The following is a 27897-nucleotide window of genomic DNA, read 5'->3' as shown; positions in this document are numbered from 1 at the left end:
ATTCCAGACTTAGCCAAATTTCAGGGCATTTGAAGATCAGGTTGACATTCCAGACTTTATCACTCACCAACTTGACCTAGCTCGGACCTTCAAGAATGATACTCACTCACCAAGCAAGACCCAATTAGCAACAAGAGCAAAACCAAGCCCTCAGGAAGACTCTCAAAGAAACCCTAATTCAGACTTGTAATAAGTTTTTTTGGCCTCGCGGGGCGCTGCCCCTCGACCTCGCCCTGTATCGCGACAGGGAGCGCGCAAGGGGTGCTGCCCCTTGACCCCGCAAGGGGTGATGCCCCTTGACCCCACCTTGGGGGCGCTGCCCCCAAACCCCCGTCAAAAAATATGGGGGGAAACTGCGTCGATAGAAGTAGAGAAAATTTAACCTCCGAGTCTGACACTGATTGGATCGACCAGGTAGATATAGAGGTTGAGACTGTAGCCATGGCAAAGGAGGAGTGGAGAGCACAAGCACAGACAGGAGATTCAGAGGCAGATAGTGACGCGGATGTTCCTGATGTTGGTGAGCATGGCATGGTGTCACGGAGAGCGGCTATGGCAGTCGAATCATCCAGGACCTACCTTAGACGGCTTCGCAGGGGGCCGGGGTTGGAGGGTGCAGGCTCCTTTGAGCCATAGACTTGTAGTTGTATTTACCTTTGGTATTTGTATGAAACATTTGATGATGATAATATGATGACATGGATTTTTTATTCCATGAGTTTTGTAATATTGTATACATTTGACAATATTTATATATCTATGTTTGTTATTTTCTTCAGCTACAATTTGCGTTTATGCTTATGTGATTGATGTATACTTGTGTATGTAATCAAATGAGCTGAGTTTGATGATGTTATTGTGTCTTTAAGGTGTATTCAATAAAGGGTGTCTGAAACAAGTTTTAAATATTTAAAAATCTCTAAATTTCTTGAGTTTTTCACTATCCCGAGTCCAGCTGAGTCCGAAGCCGAGTCTGACGCCGAGTCCTGAGTCCGAGTCCGAGTCGGCCTTGCCGAGTCCGAGCCGAGTCCGAGTCCCGTTTCTTTGTTTCAAATTGACTAAGGAGATGTGCCCAAAGGCACAGGAAGAGGTAAATAAAATGTCTAACATCCCGTATTCATCAGCTGTTGGTAGTCCAATGTATGCAATGGTATGCACAAGGCCAGATATTGCACATGCACATGCAGTGGGAGTTGTGAGAAGGTTTATGAGTAATCCGGGTATGGAACATTGGAATGCTGTGAAATGGATCCTTCGATATTTGAAAGGAACCACTACGAAGACATTATGTTTCAAAGGATCTAATGCTGCTCTGAGTGGATTTGTTGACTCTGATCTGGCAGGTGATATTGATTCACGGAGGAGCACTACAAGGTATGTTTTTACTATAGGGGGAACTGCAGTCAGTTGGATTTCTAGGCTGCAAAAGGTTGTTGCACTTTCAACCACTGAAGCTAAGTATGTTGCTACTACAGAAGCCAGCAAAGAGATGATTTGGTTACAATGTTTTTTGGAGGAATTGGGTCAGACACAGGAGGATCGCCCATTGTATACTGATAGCCAGAGTGCCATTCATCTTGCGAAGAACTCTGCTTTTCATTCAAGGACAAAGCACATTCAGCTCAGGTACCACTTCATCCGGACTGTTTTGGAGGAGGGTCAGTTATGGCTTGAGAAGATTCACACAAGTGAGAATCCTGCCGATATGTTCACAAAGGCAGTTCCACAGGAGAAACTAATTTCTTCATCAGTTTTTGTTGGTCTTCTTGATTGATAAGTGTGGAATTTATACCAGTCAAGTCTGTGATAAACCCGCATCAGCCCCTGATATAAAGTTATGTAAATAATATTAAGGATAGGGATCGAGTAAAAAAAATTATTGTAAATACATGACTAATACGATAAAATAAGTATTCTATTAAAAAGAGGAAATATATTTAAAATAGGTATTATATTAAATAGATTGAAATACATTTAATATAATAAGTATTATATTAAAGAGGAAATACATTTATATAATAAGGAAAGAATTAATTAAAATATCATATATTTTACATAATGAAAGAAGTGTTATTTTAATATATAACAAATAAAACAAAAAGTATTACGTTTAATATTATTAAAGCAAATAAACCAAAGCATTACGTTTAAATATTAAAGCAGATTTAATATCATTATATTTAAAAAGCCACCCCCCGATTCCCCCGCACCAAGAGGTGCGATGGTAATCGCAGCATGGGCTGTGATTGCCACCGCACCCCTTGGTGTGGAAGGGGATCGTGGGGGTTCACGTCCCTTCACAAGGATATAAGGGGAAGCAGCCACCGCAAGGAAAGGAGGAAGGAAAAAAGGAATACGGGAGAGCAGCCAGGAGCAGACCTCGAGACCAGCAGGTAAGAGGTAAGGTAAATATATTATAAATTAATATATTAGTATGAATTAATATATGGGAATAGTAACCATTGTATATTTCATTAAATATTAATTAGGTATGATAATTAATAGATGTTAATGTTAATTAATATATGTTTCATTGCGCATTAATTAAGGATGATAATTAATATGTTAATATTAATTAAAGTACATTTCAATGAACAGTAGTAAGATTATATTAAGGCATTAAACATGTGTATATTAAGGAATACAATTAATTAATATACTAATCTGTTCATAAGGAATGGTTAAGGAATATAGATGTTATCAAGGAAGGTGTAATGCATATGTCAACAATGATAGGGTACATTTAATATGAATATATGTTAAAGTATACATCAGGAATACATGTTAACATAAAATGTAGATTAGGAAATTAAATAGTACTAAATCTTCAAAGTGCATTATAAATACAAATGTAAACCCATGTTGGAGGCTATAGGGAGGAAACTCCTTTAGTCTAAGGAAGGGATTATGAAATCCCTAGGGCAGCATATATATTGATTATTGATATGCATATGTAGGGCTTGCTTGATTAAGTTCAACCAAGAGGAGATGGATCTGGCCGGTCCACTCTGAGGACTTGGGTGATGGGATGCATCACTCAAGGCAAGGAATGACTCGTGATCTTCCTTGGAGGGCTTGACAGGAATCGAAATAACCTTCAATTTCCTGGAGGGCTTGGATGTAAGAAATTACATTCAAGACAGGAGTCGAATTCACCTTCGACTTCCTGGAGGGATTGGAACCAAGATAGGTTCCAAGAAGGCGAGCTTCACGGCCGCCTAAGGACATACTTTGTATGGCATTCGTATCCTTTTTTAGATTAAAATGATGATTATGTAATTAAGTATTTTAAAATTCAGTGGCTATTTAGATTATATATATATATATTTATATGTCTGTTGTATTCTAACAATTTGTTTTTGCAGGATAGTGATCCCTAACTAGCAAGGACATTACAGGAGTCCTAGTGTTTTATCTAGCGGATGTTGCATGTACAGTGGTGTCGTGTAGTATCAGTCTCCAAGTGGGAGATTGTTCGGTGTGGAGCCTGATCAATCTCCAAGTGGGAGATTGTTGAAAGGTGGCGACTGATCAGCAAACTACTGTACACTCAGCACGTATCCTTGTTGATGAAAACCGACATTGTAATAAAACCCTAAAAAGGCCGACTTTGTTTGTTGCCCTAAAAACACATGTTATAAGTGGCTGGGATGCTTAAGGCATGTGAATGTTGATGTACTATTTTTGCTGGATAATAAGAAAGATTGGACGGCTATGTATGGTGGACGTAACCCATTTTGGGTGAACCACGTTAAATCTCTGTGTTATCTGTGTCCTATTTTATTCCTTTATCTTTTGTATTTAATCTGCATATAATTGTTAGTTCATATTTGCTTCGGATCTGCTTGAAACCCTAACACAAGGCGCTGAAAACAAAGAATCAAACATGCTAGTACCAACCGAAGCTAACAGATGATAATTGATGCCAACACGAGCGCGTACTATAAAAAGCACTGTTCTTTGAGAACCAAAGAGAACAAACCCCCAAAAAACCAAAATGATTGGTGCCATGCAACTGCTTACTATAAATAGCAATGTTCTTTGAGGACCAAATAGAACAAACCCAAAAAAACTTAGAAAGCTTGGTGCCATGCAAGCACTTAGTATATATAGTAGAGTTCTTTGAAGACCAAAGAGAACAAACCCAAAATGATTGGTGCAATGCAAGAACATACTATAAAAAGCAATGTTCTCTGAAAACCAAAAAGAACTAGAAAAATCCAAAAAGATTGGTGCCATGCAAGCACTTACTATAAATAGCAATTGCTGTCCAAACCCATTGAAATTGAGAACCAAGCTCACCAAGAATGCTGAACCCTCCTAGCACATTTGAAAACCTACAGGAAACCTTGAAAACTAATTAGTGCTTGCAAAATAAGATGGTGTAAAACTGGTGACATTACAACAAGAGCACATTATACACTAATCTGATCCATCAAATGTGAGAATTATCGATTTCCCCAATGCCTGTTTGAGATCCAATACGTTGATTTGTTGCCTCATCTTAGCTCTTTGACTACCTTTGTTTTTCTTCAAATTCATAAAATTTGCAAGTGATATGGTCTCCTTAATAGTAAAAAGGGTTGCAATGTGAAAATGGGAAATGGGAAAAATCAGCTATTGAAGTTTGGACTTCTGACTCAACAACTATCTCTTCCTCATGGATGAAATTTGGCTAGAAAGGTCTCTCATAGTAGAACTTGGAAGTGTCCCCTAGGCATTTTGGTGAACATTTTCCCTTGGCGAGCTAACTTCACTATTATGTGCCCTCAATATGTTGTTATTCTGCATACTTGAAATCAATTGTGCCTTCATATCTGCTAATTGTTCATCTCCCTGTACAAGCCTCTTAAACGGAACATCATCTACATACCTATTATTTTGACCCTTTACCTCCTCGTCTTTTTAAGGTACTTTTGTGTCCTACTATCTTGCAATGGTTTCCAATTCATCCAAATTGTTCCTCCTTTTCCTCTAATAAAATTGCCATTCATTGTCACCTTAATGGATGAAATTGGACTTGATAATTTTTCTCAAAAATGTTTTTCCCATAGTTGACAGTTATAGTGCTTTGATACCATTGAAATTCCAAATTTTTTGAAAATAAACTACTTCTTTTTTGTATTTTTGTTGGTTTAATATGTTTTTTTCATTTTCAATTAACAAATTTCAAATAAATAATTTTTGACAACAGTAAATGAAATATATGGAAAATATTCTAAAAGATATCATTTAAAATAATATTTAATAATTTTTTAATAACAAAAATAAACATGGAATGTGATGTTGTGATCCTTATATCCCATGGCACTTTCCAAATGTTGGTGAGATTGCCAAACCTGATGTCACTCCTACGTTCTCACAAAAAACTCCTATGGCTTGCAATCATCCCTTTGTAACCTTATTAATGATATTTGAAAAATGCAGTAGTCCCACCTTTACCACTACAGCTGCTCTTGGGGCGATGTCATACAAGTGAGTGAGTATGGAAAAAATATAGAAATAAAATTTTGTTTTTTAGCAATCACTTTTTTTTTGTCTCTTGAGCTTAGGTTGCTCCCTTGAGGATCCCATGTCTCTTTAAAAAACTGCAACAATTTCCAGCTTGCTGAGTCTTTAATGTTGTGTTGAATTCCCCTCTCCATGTCACCATATACGAAGTGCAGCTGGCAAAAATACAAACTCAAAACTTTGAGAGTTTCATGCCCCAGAACTGGCATGAAGGCTGTGACCTTTTCCTCTTTATTCTTTATGTTTTTTTTTTTAATTTCCTTTATTCTTATGCCCCTATGCAAACCACTCTTTACATAGTACAGCCCCACCATGAACTTCTAATTGGTATTGCCAGCTTGGAAAATTGAAATATAAGGCAATAAATTTCTTTTCTTTGAGAATTATTGGATAGGATGTAAATTTTATATTATTCCAATAACTTTTGAATGAAGCCAACTCTAGCAATCAGGAGATTTTTGTCCTCCAATTCCCAAAAATCCAAGAGGGTTTTCGTCCTCTGAAGAATGTTGAACCAAGCTCTGCACAAGAGTTTCTAAAAATTGGCAATGATAAAATGAATTGCCTTATCCAATATTTTATTTTTTTATGCTTTTTCTAGCCAACCCTAAATTTTATTTTTAATATTCATTGTTTCTTTTTTAAACTATTATGTTTTAGATAATTAATATTTCTTTTATTTGAATATTCATCATTTTCAACTTTAATATTTTTATTTTCTTTTTGCCTCAACTTAATAATAATAACTAGTGTCATTTTCCAATGTTATAACTTAGGTGCTTTTGGACGATAAAATATTATTAGATTATTCCCCTACAAATCTTTCCTTCAGCCTACAAGGAATAAAGATAGGCTTCGGTTCTCTGCTTAGACTCAGTTTGAAAAAAGAGGCCATTACAACTAAGGTAACCTTCTGATGTAGAGGTGATGTGTTTTTACATACAAGAGATGTCAATACGCTACTAGAAATTAACAACAAATATGTGAACATTGATATGATGGTATGGAGACATCCATCATTTTATACAAAAAAGTATAGAAAACCAGAAGAAACGTAAAATAGCATTATGAAAATTTGTGTCTTTCTAGACAAATGATGTATTGGAGAAAAGTAAGTACATGAAATGCTGGATGTAAGATATGATTCAAATCAAATATAAAGTATCATAATGTGCAATGAAAGAAAAGTGGCATACAAAAGGTACTGAATAAAAAATAAAACTTGTAAATAAATTATTTTGATACATTGATAGAATATGAGTAAAGATGAAAGATTAAAACACCTATAGAACTTGATCATTTTTAGTGTCAAATATCACTAACAATCACTGAGATAACCAATATAAAAAAGGGTCAATATAGAAAAACAGAAATGTGACTATATATACCATTGGTAAGCCTGAATATATTACATATTTTCATACAAAGAAATATCTAATAATAACAAATTGTAAGAAAAACTCACTTGTACCCTTGTCAAATAGCACAAGCACAGGATCTGGCAAGCTGAATTTGGGTTCTTCAATCTCAACTTTTGATAGCAAAATAGTTGTCCGAGGTTGAGAAACCTAACACTCAAATTACAACAATATTATGTTCACAAACATAAAAGCTTATTAAAATATTCAAAATATCCAACTCATATAAATAATTACGATACAAATTACAAAGGATATTCCAAGGAAATGACAATAAGATGATGAAAAGCTTTGGCTTGATTGGCAGCATTTAAGAATACCAAATTCCAGTTCAAAACAGTTCAAGCTCAACCTTTTAAAGCTATTTTGAAAACATTTAAAGAAGGTTAACACAATCAGATTCATAGCAAATGTTTCATGGCATCATCAAAACATCTTAGGATGCAAGTGATTGCATATCGCACATTACACTACCTTTGCTGTTGGATAAATAACCAACTCAAATCTTGGAGGTCTCCTTGGATTAGGCGATGCAGAAGGCAAGACCACTGCCCAGCTGCAAGATCATTATATGGTTCAAAGTTATACCATAGAAACCTATTAAGTATTAACCAAGTAAAGTTACAAATAACACAGCTTCCTAAAAAAGGACTTCAGAATCCAATTCCTGTAGTAAAAACATTGATGAAGCAAATTTTATGGTCACAAAAATATCTTTCTGTTTATGCATGCATGTTGTTTCCAGATCCATGTCTGAAATAGAGAGTACTACATATTGAAAACAGTATATATCTTAATTTTTAGCAGAGCTGTATAAATTTGTGAAGAAAGGAAAGGTGACTAATGTTATTTTTCTTGTCAGCAAGAATCATCACTTTTACTTACACTTTCTTTGACATCCACTGAGGAGCTAATGCTTCCAAGAAGCCTGGTCCAGATAATTCTCGAATCATGCCAGAAAAGAGAGAAATCCTTCCCTGTTATAATTTTTCAAATCTTAGAACATTAGCTAAATATATGAATGAAATGATACAAATTTAGTTTATTACAAAATATTGCTGCAAATATTTAAAACACAGATCAAAGGAAAACATTAACAGCAAGATTGCCCGAAGGTTGACTTAGTGTAATGACTACCTGTGTTATCCTTTTTTTTCTTTTCCATCCTACTTAAATAAATGATTAATTGTATGTTGATTGTATTTATTGGATAGATGATTTAATTTAAATTGGATTGTTAAATATGAATCTTATAATATTGGGTAATTTTACCATTTGCTTCAGCTATTGTTATGTATTGGGCAGATACAAGAAATGTTTAAATTGAGTGTGCAAGAAATTTACAGTCATTTCACAAAGGGAAGGCATGTAGAGGAGAATGACAAGGATTTCACTTAGTCATCTTACCTAACCTAGTCCTGGTGTTCGTGTTAGTAACTTTATGGCTATTGTGGGTATATTTTTGTTTGCTTTTGTAGCCCGTCCTACTCAGTGCTGAAATAGGACATGTGATGTTTGAAACCGGTGAAACCAATATCCATATCGGTCACAATTCTGAATTCCCTTGAGTTAGACCTGTAAATGCATCTTTCTTGGGTGACTTTATTTATCATCATTTGTGCATTGCTTAAAATGTCCAAAAGAATTAAATAGTTTTATTGAAATGTCAAGTATGTTATTAGAATAATAGAGGGAGAAAGGAAATTGATAAGTTAATTAACTTAAGAAAATATTACATTTGCGTATGAAGCAATTATTTCATACATGTAAGTGAATTGGGAAATAGATTTAGTTTTCAAAAGTTAGAAATATCTCATTTTCATATTCTCATAGTAAAAAGGGTTGCAATGTGAAAACGGGAAAAATTATTAGGGATAGCTTATTTCATAGGTTTTGGCTTATAGTGGAAAAAGGTATATTATTTCATTATGCATATTATGTTAAAAAAGGACAGCAAAAATGAGAGAAGGGAATGCCTTTTTGAAACTCTTGTTTGCTACGTATTTTGGAGATTGCTTGGACATTGATTTGGCTTGCTTGTGAGAAAGAAAGGGATCATCTTGGATTTGCATTGCACTCATTGAGGTACTTTTTATTTTAGTTTGTTGGAGAATTTAATTTTTAAATAGAATTTCAAATTTGTACAAATTTAGTTTTGCAAAAACAAGGGAATTTCCTACACAAACCTTGGTAAAATTTCCCGAAATTTGTACGTGATCATGAGAGTGTGATGTTGGGTAGATTTAGGCCATGAAGGTATTCTTGAAATTTTTATTTAATGTTTTCAAGTTTTGTGAAAAATAGTGAAATCGCTCTACATTTCGGCAAGATTTCCTAGAAGTTGTATAAATTTGTAAAAGGAATGATGTTGGGTAGGTTTGGGCCATAAGGGCATTTTTAGAAATTTGATATTTTTTATTTTCAAAATTTGAGAAAACTTTGGGGATAACAGCTTCAAAATCCATTAATCACTGAACTTGGGTATTTTTTAGAAAATATTAATTTATTTGTTTTTGAAATTTGGAATCTCTAAAATGTAACTAGAAATAAAGTGTACTTGCATCGAGAAACATGGAAGCATGGAAAACCAAACTTTACCCATTCTAAAAGCCATTGTCAAATGATATCTATAGATTGTTTTAGGAATGAGGACAAGTTGGGGGCTTGGAGTGAAATGCTAAAACCAATCCATTCGAGGGATTGAATCATTGATGTGCTATGTTTAAGAAATTAAAAGTAACTTAAGAGATAAGTGCATACATAGGAAAAAAACATTTGTGTTTGATGCATTTTTAACTTAAAATGAATGAAAAGAGAGTTAAACTAATGAAAATATAACATTGGGACCAACTAGTGTTACTCAAGGACATGTCGCCAGCCCTTTTTGATACGTCCTTGTTTTTGGCATGTCCTAGGGATGGGGGGGACGCATCGAGAATATCCCCTAACCATCCCCAAAACTCAGTAGATCACATGAAATGCCCTGGAAATGTGGGGATGTCAGGGACTTCCAGAGGGAATGGTTGGGGACATTTGTGACTCCCTCGACTGCCCTGGGGACGACCAACTGTCTCCCTTTTTCCAACGCTTGTTTAAGACAAAAAAAAAAACTCAAATGATAAAAAAAACATTATTTTATTTATTTTTGGTGGGCCCCCACTCCTTAGGTCTCCCCAAATGGGAAAAAGCTCAAGTTTCAATGCATTTGAGTTCATTTTATGTTTGTCAAAGAAAAATTGCAGCTTGCAGCAAGGTTTGACTCAGAAGAGGACTATGATTTTGATGTATTGTTGAGAGATGCAGATTAGGGGCAACATTGTACTTTCCTTTTTTGTATTTTCATATTGTAATTGAAAGTGAAACTTGTAGCCTTTGGGCATTTTGCTGTAATTTGTATGCTATTTTTTTATATCACATGCATATTGACAGTGAATTCTGAAAGCAATTTGAATTAGGTTTGAGTTTTGCTGATTTGTTTGACTTTGACTCATATGTGAACTCTCAATTTAACACAAATGTTATATATTAAGGTTCTATAATGTATATATGCATGCTTTATCAATGTTGTCATATGAATATTTTAAATTTCCCTATATATTTAAAATTTTCCCTATTTTTTATATAGCTGTCCCTTGCCATCCCAGAAAATGGCCCTAAAAATCAGGTACCCCAAAATACGCCCCCCTATCCCCTGTTGTCCCCATCTTGGATACTCAGGGCAAGATAGGAACCAACCCATGTTATGGGATAGCAATTTTTAATCAAGACTTGAAAATGAATCCATTGGCACCAATTCATAGGGGGTAGATGTGTGATTTTATCATAACCAATTCCTATGTAAATGGTGTTTTATGTTTTATGAAAGCATTCCTTGAGGTGAGTGCTTACTTGGATACATGAAGGTCTCTTATTCCCTTATTGTAATTGGGAATGTCAAATTGCATGTTACTCCTCTCCTCCACTAACATTATCTTCTTTCTTGTATTTTAATTGGCGATTCCTCTTCAATTGTGTATTGAGAAACCATTTGTGTACATTGGTGTCTTGCTTGAGACTCATAGTATGTCTATGAGTTTTGGCCTTGATAGTCACATGTCCATGATCTTTTCTATGCTCAATGATTGCCTAGAGTGGCATAGTTTTCTATTGTGCTCAACATTGGCAATACATTCTTCATTAGTCCCTTCTTGAAGATCTCTTAGGAGCTAGAAGAGTTCCTTGTTTTTCTATTTGTGATTATTGGAGCACCTTTGAAGTGACTCATTATGTTGTAATATTATTCATTGTATCATTTATGTTGATTTTAGTCTTTTAGATTAATTCAATACTCAGAAAATAGGAATTTAACTTAATTTCCAGATTATATGAATTGCTGTTAGTACTTAGGAATTTCCAGAATTAAGTAAAAGTTAAGAAATGAACAAAATGAACACACAACACACAAGTTCCCTGGGAAAACCTCCTAGGAGGAAAAACCCAGCAAGAAAGATCTTCAGATCTGATTATGCCTTAAATACAATATTCTGATTACAACACTTATCTCTAATTGCTGTCCAAACAGCAAGTTGCCAAGGTGATGTAGAGTGATGCCCTAGTTGTAGATGATCAAGACATCCACCAGTAGAAGATAACTTCGATAGGCTGAAGCAGCATGTAGCTAAATGTTCTTGCAGTTCACCAAGGAGCAGATTTGCCAAGTGTAGGAGGGCAGATCACATTTAGGAGCAGAGCAGATCGCATTGTATGTGTGATATGAAGAATGTGTTTGCTTCATTTGATGAACTCATATATATATCTTCCTCTAGGTATAAACCTCTAAAGTCGGCTTAGCATAAAATAACCTTTTATTTTATTTATTATTATTCCTTAGCATGTTTTTATAAAGCCACATCAAGTGGCGTGAGGATAGAGTCTACCCTATTTTATGTTGGTGTGAGAGAGAGAGGGCCCAACCCTAAGAGTGGCGTTTAGGAGAAGAAGGGCCCAACCCTAAGAGTGGCGTGTGGGAAGAGAAGGGCCAAGCCCTTGGCAGATTCCAATGTTGCCTTAAGGCAATTGGAATCCGCATTCTACCTAGTTACAATCAACACTCCCTCTTCACTAGGGAGAAAGATAATCTTACAACCAGGTTACAAGATTAGGGCCTAGCTCTAAGTAATACATACAATGTTTAAATTGTAATCCAAACTTAGCTGTCAACTTCAAATACTCCTGAGAGAGGATCACAACAAGTAGCCACAAATAGTAGCCCATAGTATCCATCTTGTATTGCCTGTGGAGGGTGAATTCAAAAATTTAACATGCACACTTGCAAGTCATGAATACATACACAATTATTCATGCACATCATGGAGTCTTTCCATGCCATCAATCACGCATATCCATCATTCATTGTCTTTACCTCAGTCTTCTCCCAAAGAAGAATGTAACATCATAATCTTCCATCTTGCACCCAAGCATAGAGAAAAGTTACATAATCATTGTCCTCCATAAGCATAAAATGAAAACACAGTCCTCCAAATTGCAGACAAGCATAGAATGGAATCTAATAAACATAATCCTCCATCTTGCACACAAGCAAGGAATGGAATAAACATAATCAGAATATTGTAGTCTTCCATCTTGAACACAAGCATAGAATGGAACTACATAACATAGTCTTCCAACTCGCACACAAGCATAGATTGGATCCACCTTACATTGCCCGCAGAGGGTGGAGAGAATCTTTTCTACCATCTTACATTGCCCGCAGAGGATGGTAACAATTACTCTTCTCCCTGAGAAGATTACACTACCACCTTACATTGCCCGCAAAGGGTGGTTGATACAACACAATGTATTACTGAGGTTGAGACTCCCTCTCAACCAAGGCGGTGTTCTCCACAGCTCCAAGTCTATCTTTTGAAGTACTCAATCTTCAAGAGACTTGGTGAGAACATCTGCAACACAGGATTGTCCTGCCATAAAACACTGAATTGTCAGGTATCTCTATACAACCCTGATAATAAATCAAAACAACATAACAAGAATTTTGAGAAACCGCATTGCTTCTCTTGATGCAACACTTGCAACAATGTATTTAGCTTCAGCAATACTCAATGCAACTGAGGATTGTTCCTATAGGTCCAAGAGATCACAGGGGGTGAATGCTTGAAGTGTTTTCCTTGTCCGTAACACTTCTTGACCAATCTGAACCTAAGCAGCTTCAGCCCATAATCAATTGTGTCTTGCAAATATATCAAAATATGCTTGGCTGCAACAATATGCTTAGCTTTGATTAGCTGAAGCACTCACCAATCAACCTGCCTCTATTCAGATGAATCTGCAAGATCATAGTTGGCTACAGACATACTCAACTTCTTCAAGTTAGTTTCCATATAAGTTTACAATCCATAATTCTAACATAGCAATAGAAAACTTGACTTAGAATAATTTCATTAGATCCTTGCCACACTTCCAACCTAGAAGTAATGCATTTTAGGTTTAGATCTTCCATCTCAATTCTGAGCTAATTCTTTCTTATATTAAATCATAAAACTATGTTTATCAGTCAGAGTTGGATCATCCACATAAGGAATCAGAATTAACATTTCAAATATTTTAAGGAACATGTTAGGATCTTTACAAAACCCTAGGCTTATCAAGTACTCTTTCATACCAAGAGTCTTATTGAAGATCATAGGGCTCCCTCTTAATCCTCAATATCAGACTAATAGCCAAGCATCATAGTATCATAAGTATTCATTAACAAGGATGAGAAATGCCAACTTCACCTTTTATGAATTGGACCCATGGCGCAATTATGATCACGACATAACTTCAAACTTCTTCTAATTGAGTGTGAAGATCATTATGCCTTATTTCAAAGCTCCCTCTGAAGCCACATCAATCCAAGCTTATGGATTTTTGATGTCAGTATGGCCTTGGCCCTCGACATACATCACCTACTATATGAGGTTATATAAAAATGATCTTGGGTGAGGATCACAACATTCATGATAAGTTAGATGCATCCCTTTAACAATATAACCAATGATACATAGAATGCTGAGACAATACTTATGTGACACAAATTAAAAAAAAAACTAGCCTGTAACATACAACCTGAAACTTGTACATCACCATACAGGTTATAACGAAAATCTAATTTTTCATGAAGGATGTACAAAGAAACTCATAAGGGTTAAGTCATGTTCATTTTCTGTCTCACCAGGGTTTCCACAGATTTGAGAGTACATGCATTCAACCATTAGTATGACCTAATAGAGTCTACAATTAGCTCACAAAAGTACGATAATTATCAACTAGAACAATTCTAAGTCAGCAATTGAGGATATAGTGTATATAATTAATTTCCATAATACTTCACACTTCATGATAACAAATATTCAACTGAAAAAGTCAGTTTTATGTAACTAATATAGAATCATTCAATTGATGATCAAAACTCAATCAGATCATAGATGAGGAAGTACTAATACCTTTTAATAATGAAGTACAACATGATGGTGACATAGAATGTTTACAAGGAGAGTGAAGTATACTTACCAATGAAGATACTAACCAAGCAATGATAGTGAGAGATGAATCAATAGCAATTAGAAAGCTGCAGTATATAATCAAAATAATTCTGATAAAAGATATAAAGGTATTTCAGATCAAACATTTAGTCATCCAACAACAAATACATCAAAGAAATTAATCTTCGGATCAAGCATAAAACAACAATCTAAAATTATCTTCAGATTTGCCCTTTTCAGCACTCCATACTCCAACAACTACTGGTGGTATATATATATGTGTGTGTGTGTGTGTGTAATGTCCCCTAATGGGACCCTCTTATATTAAGATCTGTGCATAGTGATTACAATATGGGAACACTATTATCAACTAAGCTTGGTCTGGACCTTGCACAACAGATTAGTCAACATTTCCATTATGCCTTGATAGACTATATACATATCATAGTTACATGAAGGATTAGAAAAACCATTTTTCTCCCTACACCAGCTCCCATTATGGAGCTCAAGGAGAATCACCCAAGGTGCCTCGAGACTATCCCTCTCCAACAAGCCCAAGAGCACCAAGGACCCATCAACTTGGCCTCTTGGCCCACACTTGGGGTTGGCATACCTGCTGGAGCCTAGTACTCTTGCTTCCTTGTATTCTCCCTCCATAATTGGATGGTGAGATTGAAAGGTATTACAGACTCCATCACATAATTTACTTAATCGTCATATGAACAGTTAGAAAAGCATTATTAAACTGTCATACATATTACAGTCTATATTAATATTACTATTAAATTCTGCATAAGAACATTATCAGGCTTCATATTAAGCATACATATTCAACTCATCCCCATGCATACCACAAAGAACAAAGATATTACTGCCTGTAACTTAATATCAGTTGTGATCTGATCCGATCCATGGTGATGTCACTGGATGCTTTTGATTCCTTTCCTTAATCTCTCAATGTGATGGAGAGGTCACACCTCTTTGTCATGTATGCCCTTTCCACAATTAGCACCCTTTGAGAGAGTGCAACTCTTCATTATATCTGCCCTTTGAAAGGAACACAACCTTTCATGATCAGATCTGCAATTCTTATTTAGATTAGATCTTAAACACTACATAAATATGCAGCCCAAACGAAATAATAAGCTCTTAACAACAACCTTAATTAACCAAGAACCCTCTTATAATATTCAGTTTAACAAGGACTAAATAAAGATTCTTTAACAAGTAGTCAATATAAGGATCTCTCAATAAGACGACTTTGATGACAATGAAAACATTAAAAGTTAAATGAACGAATCTTTTATTTTAAATTATTGAGAGAATACACCTGAATGTGTCAGATTCACTATCAACTTGACAAAGACTTCCACACGAATTGCAAAAACTACCACGCAAGCTTCTCCATTGGTCGAAGGTAAATCATATCCTAATTGTTGCAACTGCGCCCTCATTTGCATTAGGTTCGCTGATCAATGAAACTTGTTTCCAGCCTAAAGAAGATGTTCACAGTTTGAAGACCTAATTCATTGATCAACACGCCATAACCTAATTCTTTCTTTTGGTTTCAGTGTTGCTTCAGATCTGATTTCTATTTGGACCTGTCACCAAAGAAGGAAGGAACAAGAGACTAAAATTACATGATTAAATCTGATCAATGGTTAGTGCAAACTTGGCTCTGATACCATGTTGAGTTTACTCTTTTAGAATAATTCAATACTCAGAAAATAGGAATTAAACTTAATTTCCAGATTATATGAATTGCTGTTAGTACTTAGGAATTTCCAGAATTAAGTAAAAGTTAAGAAATGAACAAAATGAACACACAACACACAAGTACCCTGGGAAAACCTCCTAGGAGGATAAACCGAGCAAGAAAGATCCTCAGATCTGATTATGCCTTAAATACAATATTCTGATTACAACACTTATCTCTGATTGCTGTCCAAACAACAAGTTGCCAAGGTGATGTAGAGTGATACCCTAGTTGTAGATGATCGAGACATCCACCAGCAGAAGATAACTTCAATAAGCTGAAGCAGCATGTAGCTAAATGTTCTTGCAATTCACCAAGGAGCAGATTCGCCAAGTGTAGGAGGGCAGATCACATTTAGAAGCAGAGCAGATCGCATTGTATGTGTGATATGAAGAATGTGTTTACTTCATTTGATGAACTCATATATATATCTTCCTCTAGGTATAAACCTCTAAAGTCGGCTTAGCATAAAATAACCTTTTATTTTATTTATTATTATTCCTTAGCATGTTTTTATAAAGCCACATCAAGTGGCGTGAGGATAGGGTCTGCCCTATTTTATGTTGGTGTGAGAGAGAGGGCCCAGCCCTAAGAGTGGCGTGTGGGAGAAGGGCCCAGCCCTAAGAGTGGCGTGTGGGAAGAGAAGGGCCCAGCCCTTGGCGGATTCCAATGTTGCCTTAAGGCAATTGGAATCCGCATTCTACCTAGTTACAATCAACAATTTATGTATTGGAGTGTGATCCTTCCATGTTTGGGAAGTAGCCTCTACCATATGATCATGCTATGATAACATTTGCATGGATACCAACCTTTCTTTTGGAAAGAAGAATCATGTTTGCAAATTTATCGTATGTTGTCCCTTGTTAAGAAAATGTATAATTTTGAACATTGAAGTCCTCTCTTGTAAAATTGTATTTAACATATTGAATTCATTTGAATTGAAATGTATTTTGCCCATATAAAGGGTGAGAGGTGTCGAACAAGCATGGCATCTTGTATTGATTTTTTGATGTTACATGGTTTGAAACCATAATGTCTTATTGAATTATCATGCAATCTAGTGTAGATGAAATGCATGCATTGTATAAGTGATTAAAATAAATTGTTGTAATTAAACCTTGTAAATGCTTTGAATGTCAATCCACATCTTTGTTGATGTGTGAGATTGTCTATCATTCTATGCATCTATTATCTTTAGAAGAACTGAGTTCTATGCTAGAAAACCCTTGAATTTTATTTTTTTTGCCCTAGTAAGTTGGTGTTATTGTATCCTCGTCCTAGAGATAACAGTGTGGGACAAAAACACCATGTAGGACTATAATTCAGGTGTGCTAGCATCCTGAAAGTTGCTGATCTTCAATAGGACATTGCAGTCTTGTCCCTTTGGACAATGGGCACTTCCCAAAATTTTGAGAAAATTTTCTAAATGGGAGTTGTTCCTAGGGTCTGCTTTGGGTGTCTAGTGTCTCAATTCACATGATCCTTTGGGTTTTCTGTGAGATATCGATCTCCTAATACTCGACCCTTGGTGTGTGTGTGTGACATAGTCCTTTTGTCTCTTTTAATGAATTCTTCTACTTGTGTCACCATGTTTGGTGCATTGGCATGGGTCTTTTGTGTGTCATTGAACCTTTTCACAACACCTTGTTGCACAAGTGCACAATGCAACATCTCTGTTGTACTTGCAATGTGAAAAAATTGTTCATTTGTTGCTTTCTCCATTAATATCCTGATGTAAAAGTTGAGGCATCACATGCAGCACATATTTGCATCATGTCCACATAAACCATTGCAAAATTATAAGATTTAATCACAGATTCGCACCATAGTATGCAATTACATAATATAAAGGTAATAAATTTTCATATTCGCATTGAATTATATAAGTGTTCAAAGCAGCATGTTTCTTAATAATTATTCCCTAGGGACAATATTCGAGGCAAAGCAAGCTACAGATATTCAAGTAACTAGAAAAACCTTTAACACTTTCTTTTTGTTTTACCTCAATTATCCGAACAATGGTAAGATGGCCTCTAGCCCTTGCCATCTGAAGAGGTGTCTCGCAGTCATCATTAGTTGCTAAAGGATTGGCTGGATAAATGAAATATGTGATGTCAGTGGGTGTGTACCATAACCATCATTGGAAATGCAACATATGCATTGGTATGAATCATTAAAATTCTGCACAAGCTACTACATTTCAATCTCAAGATGTGGATACATACTGCAGACATAGATTTAAAGAAATTTAAAACACACCTCCATGTTGAAGCAGCAGGTTTACAATTCTCTCATGACCTCGTTTTGCAGCATGATGTAAGGGAGTTCCTCCATGAGATCCTGCATATTGTTTGTGCTTGATCAAGCTCTAAAATTAGCTCATATGAATTCCAAGTAATGTGCATATCAAGAATCAGATCAACAAAACAAAACAAAGCACAACAAAAATTTTCATGAAATTAGAGGACTGAAAGAGACATAAAGTTTAAACCACTGGAGGATACACATAAAATTGTGTCCTTTTAATGAGATTTGTTTCTGGCACATCCACTGCTTCTCTACTGAGTGCATGAGTAAACTGGTGAGCCATAATTCATTTCACGTGCGAAGATATTACTCCATGATACCAACTTGGTGAACTGTGATATCCTACATTCCATGAAATTTCAGAATTGGGGGACAGATTTCAGGGACAGGGGAACAATGGACCAAGATTTGGGGATGGCAGCAGATAGCACCCGCACTCACACATACATGCACACAGACAAAACATCAATATTGTAAATAATAAATATATTTGATATTTCCTATATTTTCTCGGACACCAAATTCTTGGCATTGCTAACCAAATCTTCATTCTTCACAGAATTAATGGTGAATCTGGGGGATCTAACTGGTCTAAATGATGAAGGTTGCACAGTTAAAGACAGGAATATTGTCATCCTTTAATCTTTTTATTTATTTTCGTCGTTGCTTTTAGAAACTCCTTGCAGCAGTCAGCAGAAACTCACAAGCATTTAAGAAAACTTGATAACATCCACCACCACCCACCCTTACATCTTCCTCCATAATCTGCTAAGCCCAAGATGTCTATGATTATGAATTAAGAAACATTTGATCACCAGCTTCCTAAATTTAGATAAGAGAGTGTGCATCCAAATAAATAAAAACAATAAGTCATTTTAAGAGTTTTTTTTCACCTCCAATACAATGTAAATATTCCTTCTTTCTTCCAAGGTCAACCATTTGTACATGCCATCATGTTGTGTTTGCTTGTTCAAATCTTTGAAACAAATCAAAATTGTTATCAAGACAGAGGGAAACTTTGCCTGGCATGGGGGCCCCCAAACATCCTGGGACAGTCAAGGTAAATCCAGGCATTCCCAAGCTGTCATGGGGATGTTGGGAAATCCCACCAACAACTCCTACAGAGAATAGAAAGAAATGCACCCAAGAGACTCCCTCCATCTCCACAGACGCCTTGGGGAGATCCCCATCTGCAGGTGGCAGCAGGGGGACACTTAGTCCATCCACAAGTCCAAAGGACCTCCCAGTCCTCAACGTAGCTCATTTTTGGGGTGGCGGGCAGATCCCTGAGGAACATTGGAGATATCCACTGGCCATAAAATTATCACAATCGCAGGTATTTGATATAAGGAAGTGAAAAGATTTATCATTAGAAGTATAACTTTGAAATGTTAATTTAGTTTTCCAATATATTTATTCAACGTTTGATAAAAATGTAGAAAATATATAATTATGTGGTTGTTTTAAATATGTACAGATGATGATCATGGACGGATCTGAAATTACTGAATATACATGATAACTTACTTGAAACTCAGCATACTAATAATGCTGAGGTCTGTGCCCTTTAAGTTAATGTTTCTTATTGTGAGTTTTCAAGAAAAAAATCTTTCTTTCTATAGAGAGGCAAGATATATAAAAGATTAATAGATTATATATTGAGCAACATACATTACACACAGCTGTCTAAGAGACAGTCAAAAAATTGGTTACACATCAGACCTGGCAAAAGACAGGCTTGCCAAATAGCATGTTAATGCTACTACATCAACTAGCCACACTTATAGATGCATATAATCCAGAAATGAGCATCATCATTCTCACACATCAAACAAGGAAGCACAACTTAGTACTTCACGGGCTAAGAATTATGGAAAATAGGAAGGTACCATGACAAACACTAGCATCACCTTGGGTCCATGGCAAGACAGTGATACAGCCCAAAGTACTAAGGTCTTCTATTTACCTCTAGCCTCTCTTTGACCTTTAAAGAATAACCTTACAGATCCATTAAAATTCACATTAGCCTCATCACCATCAAGGAGTCCCCAAAAATGGGACATGCAATAAGCTAAGACCATCCTCATGGCTTGGAGTAACAATGCTAACACTTCAATAGTTTGTAGCATACCAAAGCACCACTCTGATGCACACAATAACATGCTAACCATCCATCTCCAGCAACTAGTGCACATACTCTAATAGTGGTGCAGTAATACACACACACACACACACACACACACATAGGTGGAAAATGTCAGGTTGCAATTTTTGTTTTTGTTAGGGAAGTAAGTTTACCTAATATTCTCCCACTTGCAAATGTTATAAATCTATGCAAATTTTGGTTATAATTTCACCTACATATCTAACAGCATGCTTAGGGATGAGAATTACATTTGACCAATAAATCTTTTGTCTAAGACCCAAAAGACTGATCATTGGCATCATGGTGATGATTATAGTATCAAAAACACTCTTATTAAGTAAAAAAAATCTCACAAAAATGAAAATATAAATAGTACACTATGAAATCTTCCATTAGTAATAATAAATTTGCAGGTTTGTAATACTAAGTATGGACCAAAGGCTAAGGTTCAGAAATGAGAAAAATTTAACTCTTTCATTAGAGTATTCTTGAGTCTCCCCTCTAGAATCTAAGATTCTAAACCCTTTGATGTTTAATTTTAATCATGTTTTGCACTTCTCAAACTCAAATTTCAACTTCTGGAGATACATATTACCAAATGTTCTAGTGTTTCCACTCACCTTGAATAGATCAAGGACAAAAATCATGCAATATGTCTAATATCAAGAACACAAACCCTAAAAATGATAGCATACATCTTAGGATGTGTCGTTTACATTTTCAACCTGTTGGCAAGGTATCAAATGAGCGACAGTCATTTGGAAGACACAGATGAAAAGAATGAAAGCCATTTCTTAGAAGGAATGGGGTGCTAATGGCATTTTCAAGCTTTTCTTGATGTTTTCTTTACACATGCCAGTTGCATTTGCTTAAAAATTCATAAACTCACCTCTTTCAAGCATTTCTTTGAAACTTTTGTCAAACAGTTCATGTGCCTTGAGAATGTTTTAACATTTTCCAATTGCATATGCCAAATATCCTCTCTACAAACCATTGAATGTTTTGTGGCTTTACAATTTCTCCTCGCATAACTCTTACAAGCATCTCATGAGCATTTACTTTCATTCATCTTTTGTTGTAATTTCTCAATCATATCATTGCATTCCTATGTTACCGGGCACACCCTTAAGGCATCCCGCACCCATACTAGGTATGTTTGGGTATGGGTTCACCAAGAGGTATGCTTGGGTACGTATCGGGTGTACTCAAAGACATTGAGAGCCAAAAAGTATCTAAAAAGGATATTTTTTGACCTTTTCTTGCATCCAACAACCCTAAAATGCCCCCAAAAGCATCATTTCACCCAATATAAAGATCATTTGCTCTCTTCACTCTCTCTTTTTCTCATTTTCTCTTTAAAAACAATTCCTCACTTCCGGCAAGTAGGGAAACAAAACATTTCCTCGCACCCCTTCTATCATTGGGTTTTTCTCATTTAACACCTTGTGCAGCTTATCATTGCTACCCCTCAAACCCATTAGGGTTTCCACTCCCAAACTCCCACTAGTTAGTGAGATCTCTTGTCATATAAGAAATTTGATTATAATGAGGGGGTATGAGAGTGGAGACCAGAATCAAGAACTTAGACAACTAAAATTATCATGATTAAATGCCAATTGTAAAAGATAAATTTTAAATATTTAACTATCAATTGGCATTTAATATTTATCTTTATCACAACCATTTTGACATTTGGCATTGATCAATGATGAAGCATCATACTATCAGATGTATTTAGTTTTACAATTCTGTATATTTCTTTAAATTTTTTGTATACACACACACACACACACGTGCGCACGGATGTACCCAGACCCACATACCCAAGGGCAAAATGTTTTTGCTTGTACCCACATACCCAATTCTTGTACCCGTACTGGCAACTTCGTTGCATTCCTTCACTTTATTTTCCAACTCATCTTCTTCTTGAATACATAACTTCTCATTGTTTTCACTCAATATTCATAATCGAATAAACTCATTCCTTAGAACTGCAATGATGCTCTTCATGGTTCCTTTACTTTATATGAGAAAATTTGATTCACTTTCCCTACTCTCCCTGGTGTCACTGTGCCTTCTATTTCAACCTCATGATATTGGTTAGTTGTGATCAGATTAGTGTTAAGTATGGCTTTTATTTTATTTTTATTAGGCCATATATTTACCATTTGAGTTTTATTAACCCAAACACCCTTGTAGGTGAATTTCAGATCAGCTATTGATTGTGTAAGAACCAATGTGGTTTCCTATCAATGCTTTCCTTCCTTCCCCTCAGTCACAATGTAGAACATAGGAGCATTACACTTATACACAAAATTACATGGACACGGATATAGATACAGATACGGATACGGTATCAGATACAGATACAACCATTTTTTTGGGACCCCCAATATGGATACAGACAGATATGACATTCATAAAAAACATATACACATATTTAACACAATTTTTCTAAGTTATTACAGGAGATTTTCATTATTTCAAAAGCAATATAGACACATAATTGCTACATAAATAATTATAAGTTGATTTCACAATTTACAATATGCAAAAATAGTAGAGTTGTATTGGAAGATAACCCAAAAAAATGGATCGCTGAAATAGAAAAACATTTCATTTGTCTTTCTAATTTGGTGTAGGTTTTGTTTATACCATTGTATTTTTAAATTACATGAATGAAGGTTTTTTTTAATTAAATTTAGGAAAATTTATGTCAGATTTAAAAAAAATCAAATCGCATAACATTTGGCACGGTTGGAAAATCAAGATATTTTGGGCACATATGGGTACAATATCTGATGTGTATCCAGGCCATATCAGATACATATCCATTTCGGATATGGGGATACGCACACCCAAGGAGGGGCAAAGAAGTATCCAGCTAGTCTTCTCATACACTATAAGTGGTCTTATCTGCCTTAGAATAGTGGGGAATGCAAATTATTCCTCTCCTTTCCCAAAGAACAAAATATTTCCAGTCTGTAATTCATGGATAGATGGTAGGAATATGTTCTTCTTAAATTCAATGCTACAGATATCATGCAAAATAGAATAAATTTTGCACGTAAATCCAACCTGCATGCACCTTAGTTATTGCACAAATCAAAACAGCACTCTAAATTAATCTTTAATTTATAAAATCAATAGTTCTCCATTTTTCTTACTAATTATTGCCCCTGCATAACAGTTGAAGCTATGCATGTCAAGCTTTCTATTAATGGCAAAAAGGTCAACAGAAAAGGATGTTTCTGACGTCCTGTAGCCGTCCTAGGGACGACGAGATGTCCCAAAATGCCTAGGAACATTTCCTAGGATTTCCTAGGAATTGTCAAGCATCAGGGATGGCAAGGGGGCGTCCCCTTGACATCCCCCCATCCCCGAAATGGCTAGGGGACGAGGACAAGAGGTTTGGGGATAGGAGACGTGTCCCGTGTTTCCTAGCAAATATTGAATGCAGACACATGTTAAGTGGTACCAAGTGAAACCAAACAACCCATTCACCAGGTTAAGTCTTTATTATCCTCATTTAAAATCGAGTCAAAATGCACATACGAATGTCAATAATGAAATATTCAAGTTGTCTTTAGAACCATGAATAATCATGCTAAGAAAATTACTTGGAGCATTTGATAAGAAGGAAAAGATTTTGCTAGGTTTATACACCAATAATCTAAGTTACTGGTTAGGGTACAGGCATCAGAAAACAAATTCGTGAGTGCGGCCAAATCTTTTTTCCTTGGATACAAGTATGGGAGCATATGTATGTACGTACGTACGTATGTATGTATGTACGTAGGTGTGTATGTGTGTGCCTACGTACATATGTACATTAGCATTTATGTACCTATGTACATTAGTACGCATACACATATGTATATGTATGTGCGTACTTATGCACGTACACACATATGGATGTACATATGTAAGCACATTTGTATGTACGTTGTTAGGATTATCAACCTTGTAAATCCTTTAATTATTTGTTCCCCTAATGTTATTTGTAATTTACCCATAAGAGGTGAAACCATTTGACCAACAGTGGTGAAAAAGCTCATGTAAAGACAAAGTTCTGGTTACCGTTTGTCCTCTAGGAAAAGGACAAAATAGCTAGACATCCCCTCTGGAATCTTCTATTTTGAGGTGCATGGACACTTGTAAGGAGTTGTAAGTGCATGTGTGATGGTTATGATAGTCATCATGTGTCACTATGACCATAATTATGACAGAAGATCACTATCTTGGTCCATTGGCACCCAGATTGGCAAGATGCCATATGACAGTTGTAAGAGCATCTGTAAGTGGCTATTTTGGGAGGTAGGTGTGGGATTTTCCCAGGTGGTTTTGGTGCCTATTGTTTAGTGATACCACAATGGTATTCACTCCCACATGTTTCTATAAATTGGGGCCTTGAGCTAGTGTTTGTATCAAGTTTTGTTCAATTGTGTAGGTAACAAGAAGTTTCTAGATTCTACAGTCATTTAGAGAAGTGTATTGCTGTTGTAATTTCTCTTTGGATTAGTAATATATTTGCCTCTATTGTGGATTTTTTCCCCTTGGGGGTTTCTCTATGTAAATCCGGGGGTTTACTGTGTTATGGTTCTCTCCTTCTTTCTTTGATTTTGCAATGACTTTCTCTAAGGGTTGATCTTTGGATTCAAATTTGCAAATAGTTTGGTTTAAGTTCATATTGCAAGCTTTCTTCACCGTCAGATTCAACATTTGGTATCTAAGTTGACAGTTCTATAAAGGGAAAGATGCCTTTCTCTTATAAGTGTTGAAGGTTTTTTGCTGCAGTGGGAGCTTTTGCTTTATGGGTTTTTTTGCAAATTTGTGAAAGATTGTATAGCATGGACTCTACCTCTCGTTGGGATATTCAAAAGTTTAATGGCACTGGTTACGAGATGCGGAAGTTGAAAGAGGAAATTTTTGAAGAGAGATCAATGGTTGCCTATTGTTGTGACGTTTTCACACATTGCCCCATTGCAAATGAGGACCCCACTTTTTGCTTGTTAGCTTATGTGTTTTAGCTTAGTTGTCTTAGCTTGGAAATAGGTTTTAGTCCTTTAACCTTTGCCTGTGAGAAGGGTTTAGTCTTGTTGGTCCAAGAAAGAGTGTGTTGACCCATCCTTGAAATGAGTTAGAATGCAAGGTTTGTCCTTGAAGGTGTGGTCAAGTCAAGAAGTCATATTTCGAGTTTGGAATCCACAATCAAGTGTCAAGACCGAGGATTGAGGTTGAAAATGCAAGATGTTGTCATAGAACAAGAAAAGTTGTAAACTTGTCAAAAGTTGTCAATGTTGCTAAATGTTGTCCTAGTTGTCAAAATGCAAAAATTGTTGCAAAGTTGTCAAGTAGATTTGAGATTGCCAAGTGTTGAGAAACAATGAAATATTTGAAGATGTGATGCCTAGAATTCCTTGTCAAGGTTGGATTTTTCATTTTTCCGACCTTGACAAGATAGAAATAAGGGGGATTTTGTGTAGAGTCTTCGTCGAAATGTGGAATTTCGAAAATTTGAGTTCATGAACTTGACTTCATGAGGAATGAACCCATGATCATTCATTGAATTGTCCTTTAGGGTGTGCCTCCTTATCCTTGGCAACTCCCCACATCCGCTTTCCTCAGTCCTTGACACAACTTTAATAGCGCTCGTTTCTTGTTTTTGAACAAATCTAAAATACACTCAACACTTGTTCATGCAAACCAAGGAGTTGCACTCAGCCTATTATGTTTGTCCTTGCTTATCATGGATCAGCATCAATACTTTGTCCTTGAGCCTATATATTTGTGCCTTCCTTGTATTGATTAAGGTAAGTGCACTTAAAGAGTCTTTGTGAATGACACCCCACTCATGCCTGTCCTCGATGACCTTGCATTGCACCAATCAATGTGAGGTTTTTGGTCCCTTACAATCCTCTAAATCCCGATCATCATTTGTCCTTGGATAGGTAGAAATCCCACTCAGCTCATAGTCCACGAACAACTTGAAGATACGCCTTCCACTTATCCCTGCCATCAATTCATATCTACCCAGCACTTGTCCCTGCCTACCTAGGAATTCCGCCCTACCTAATCCCTATCACCTCCTTAAAACCCGCTCATCAATCAATCCCTCTCACGTCCTTAAACCCGCTCAACAAGCAGTCCTTATACCCCTCTAGATCCCACCCAGTAGTTGTCAATGTATCTTAAGAAATTCCTCTTATGGAGAACAGGAAATAGACCTAATTTGCATATCAGTACAAATGCAGAGCAGAGATATCAAAAAATTGATTTGCAATGATTATTGATTGTGAAACTCGCCAGGTGCATATATATGCAATGCAAGGTGTAATAATGCATAAGGCCAACCTACGTTTTTCTTTGAAAATCAGGTCAAGCGGGAGGATAGAAGGCTAACCTTGCTTGAGGATGATGAGGCAATCTGAATTATGTAGGGAAGCATTGATTCATGAGAAAGTCTGAATCCCTTTGAGCAAATGGTAAGTGTTTACAAAGACCATATAAAACAAGAAGCAATCACTTTCTACACTTGAAATCCAAAGACAAAATCAGAGCAAAGGAGCCTTATGCAAATTTCATCACTTGAAACAATTCCAAGCAAATTTAGGGACAGATCAGAGGCGATTTGAAGTAGTAAGAAGGTTAGTTTCAGGCAACAATCAAAGGTAATTACAAAGGATCAGATTTTAAACTGTGCATTGAAAGGCAAAGAGAGGGAGGAATCAAATAATAAGCGAGGAATCAGACCTAGAGTCTTGCATTTATAGACCTGAGAATATCATTTTCCTAGCTTGCTGGTTCGGGTTCGGGTTTGAGGACCGGTTCGGGTTCGAAGAACTGGTATGCCGGTATGGCAAAATTTTGAAAAGAGGTTTGGGTTTGTTAGTACAAAAACATGTAATATATATATATATATATATATATATATATATATAATATTTGTGCAGCCTATAAGCATGAATTAAGATTAGTATGTCACATAGCATCATATAAACAACAAAACAAACATAAACTTGTATGTATTGTCCCTACAAGTTAGAGATCATTGTCCTGCAAAACAGATTGTTAGAACACAACAAAATATATACATAACTAATCTAATTTGCAATTAAAGTTCAATTACTTAATTAACACTAATCACAATTCTTAAAAAGGATACGAATGCAGCACTGGGACATGTCCTTAGGCGGCTGTGAAGCTCGCCTTTTTGGAACCCATCTTGGTTCCAAGCCA

At 36.0% G+C, this 27897-nt stretch overlaps 1 protein-coding gene across 1 annotated transcript in view; it reads right to left on the bottom strand.

Annotated features, from left to right (window-relative positions):
* Positions 1-27897, bottom strand: part of LOC131075969 (putative E3 ubiquitin-protein ligase XBAT34) — a 229201-nt gene that overhangs the window by 57046 nt on the left and 144258 nt on the right. The window contains exons 4-8 of the mRNA XM_058012970.2: positions 18465-18545; positions 18208-18296; positions 7815-7906; positions 7404-7485; positions 6977-7079 (exon numbers count right to left, since the gene is read on the bottom strand). Coding sequence (XP_057868953.1) covers positions 6977-7079; positions 7404-7485; positions 7815-7906; positions 18208-18296; positions 18465-18545 — 447 coding nt within the window. The remainder of the gene's footprint in view (positions 1-6976; positions 7080-7403; positions 7486-7814; positions 7907-18207; positions 18297-18464; positions 18546-27897) is intronic.

Source organism: Cryptomeria japonica, chromosome 9 (assembly GCF_030272615.1).
Source record: "Cryptomeria japonica chromosome 9, Sugi_1.0, whole genome shotgun sequence".
NCBI lineage: Eukaryota > Viridiplantae > Streptophyta > Pinopsida > Cupressales > Cupressaceae > Cryptomeria > Cryptomeria japonica.
This window is presented reverse-complemented; position numbering and strand designations above follow the sequence as displayed.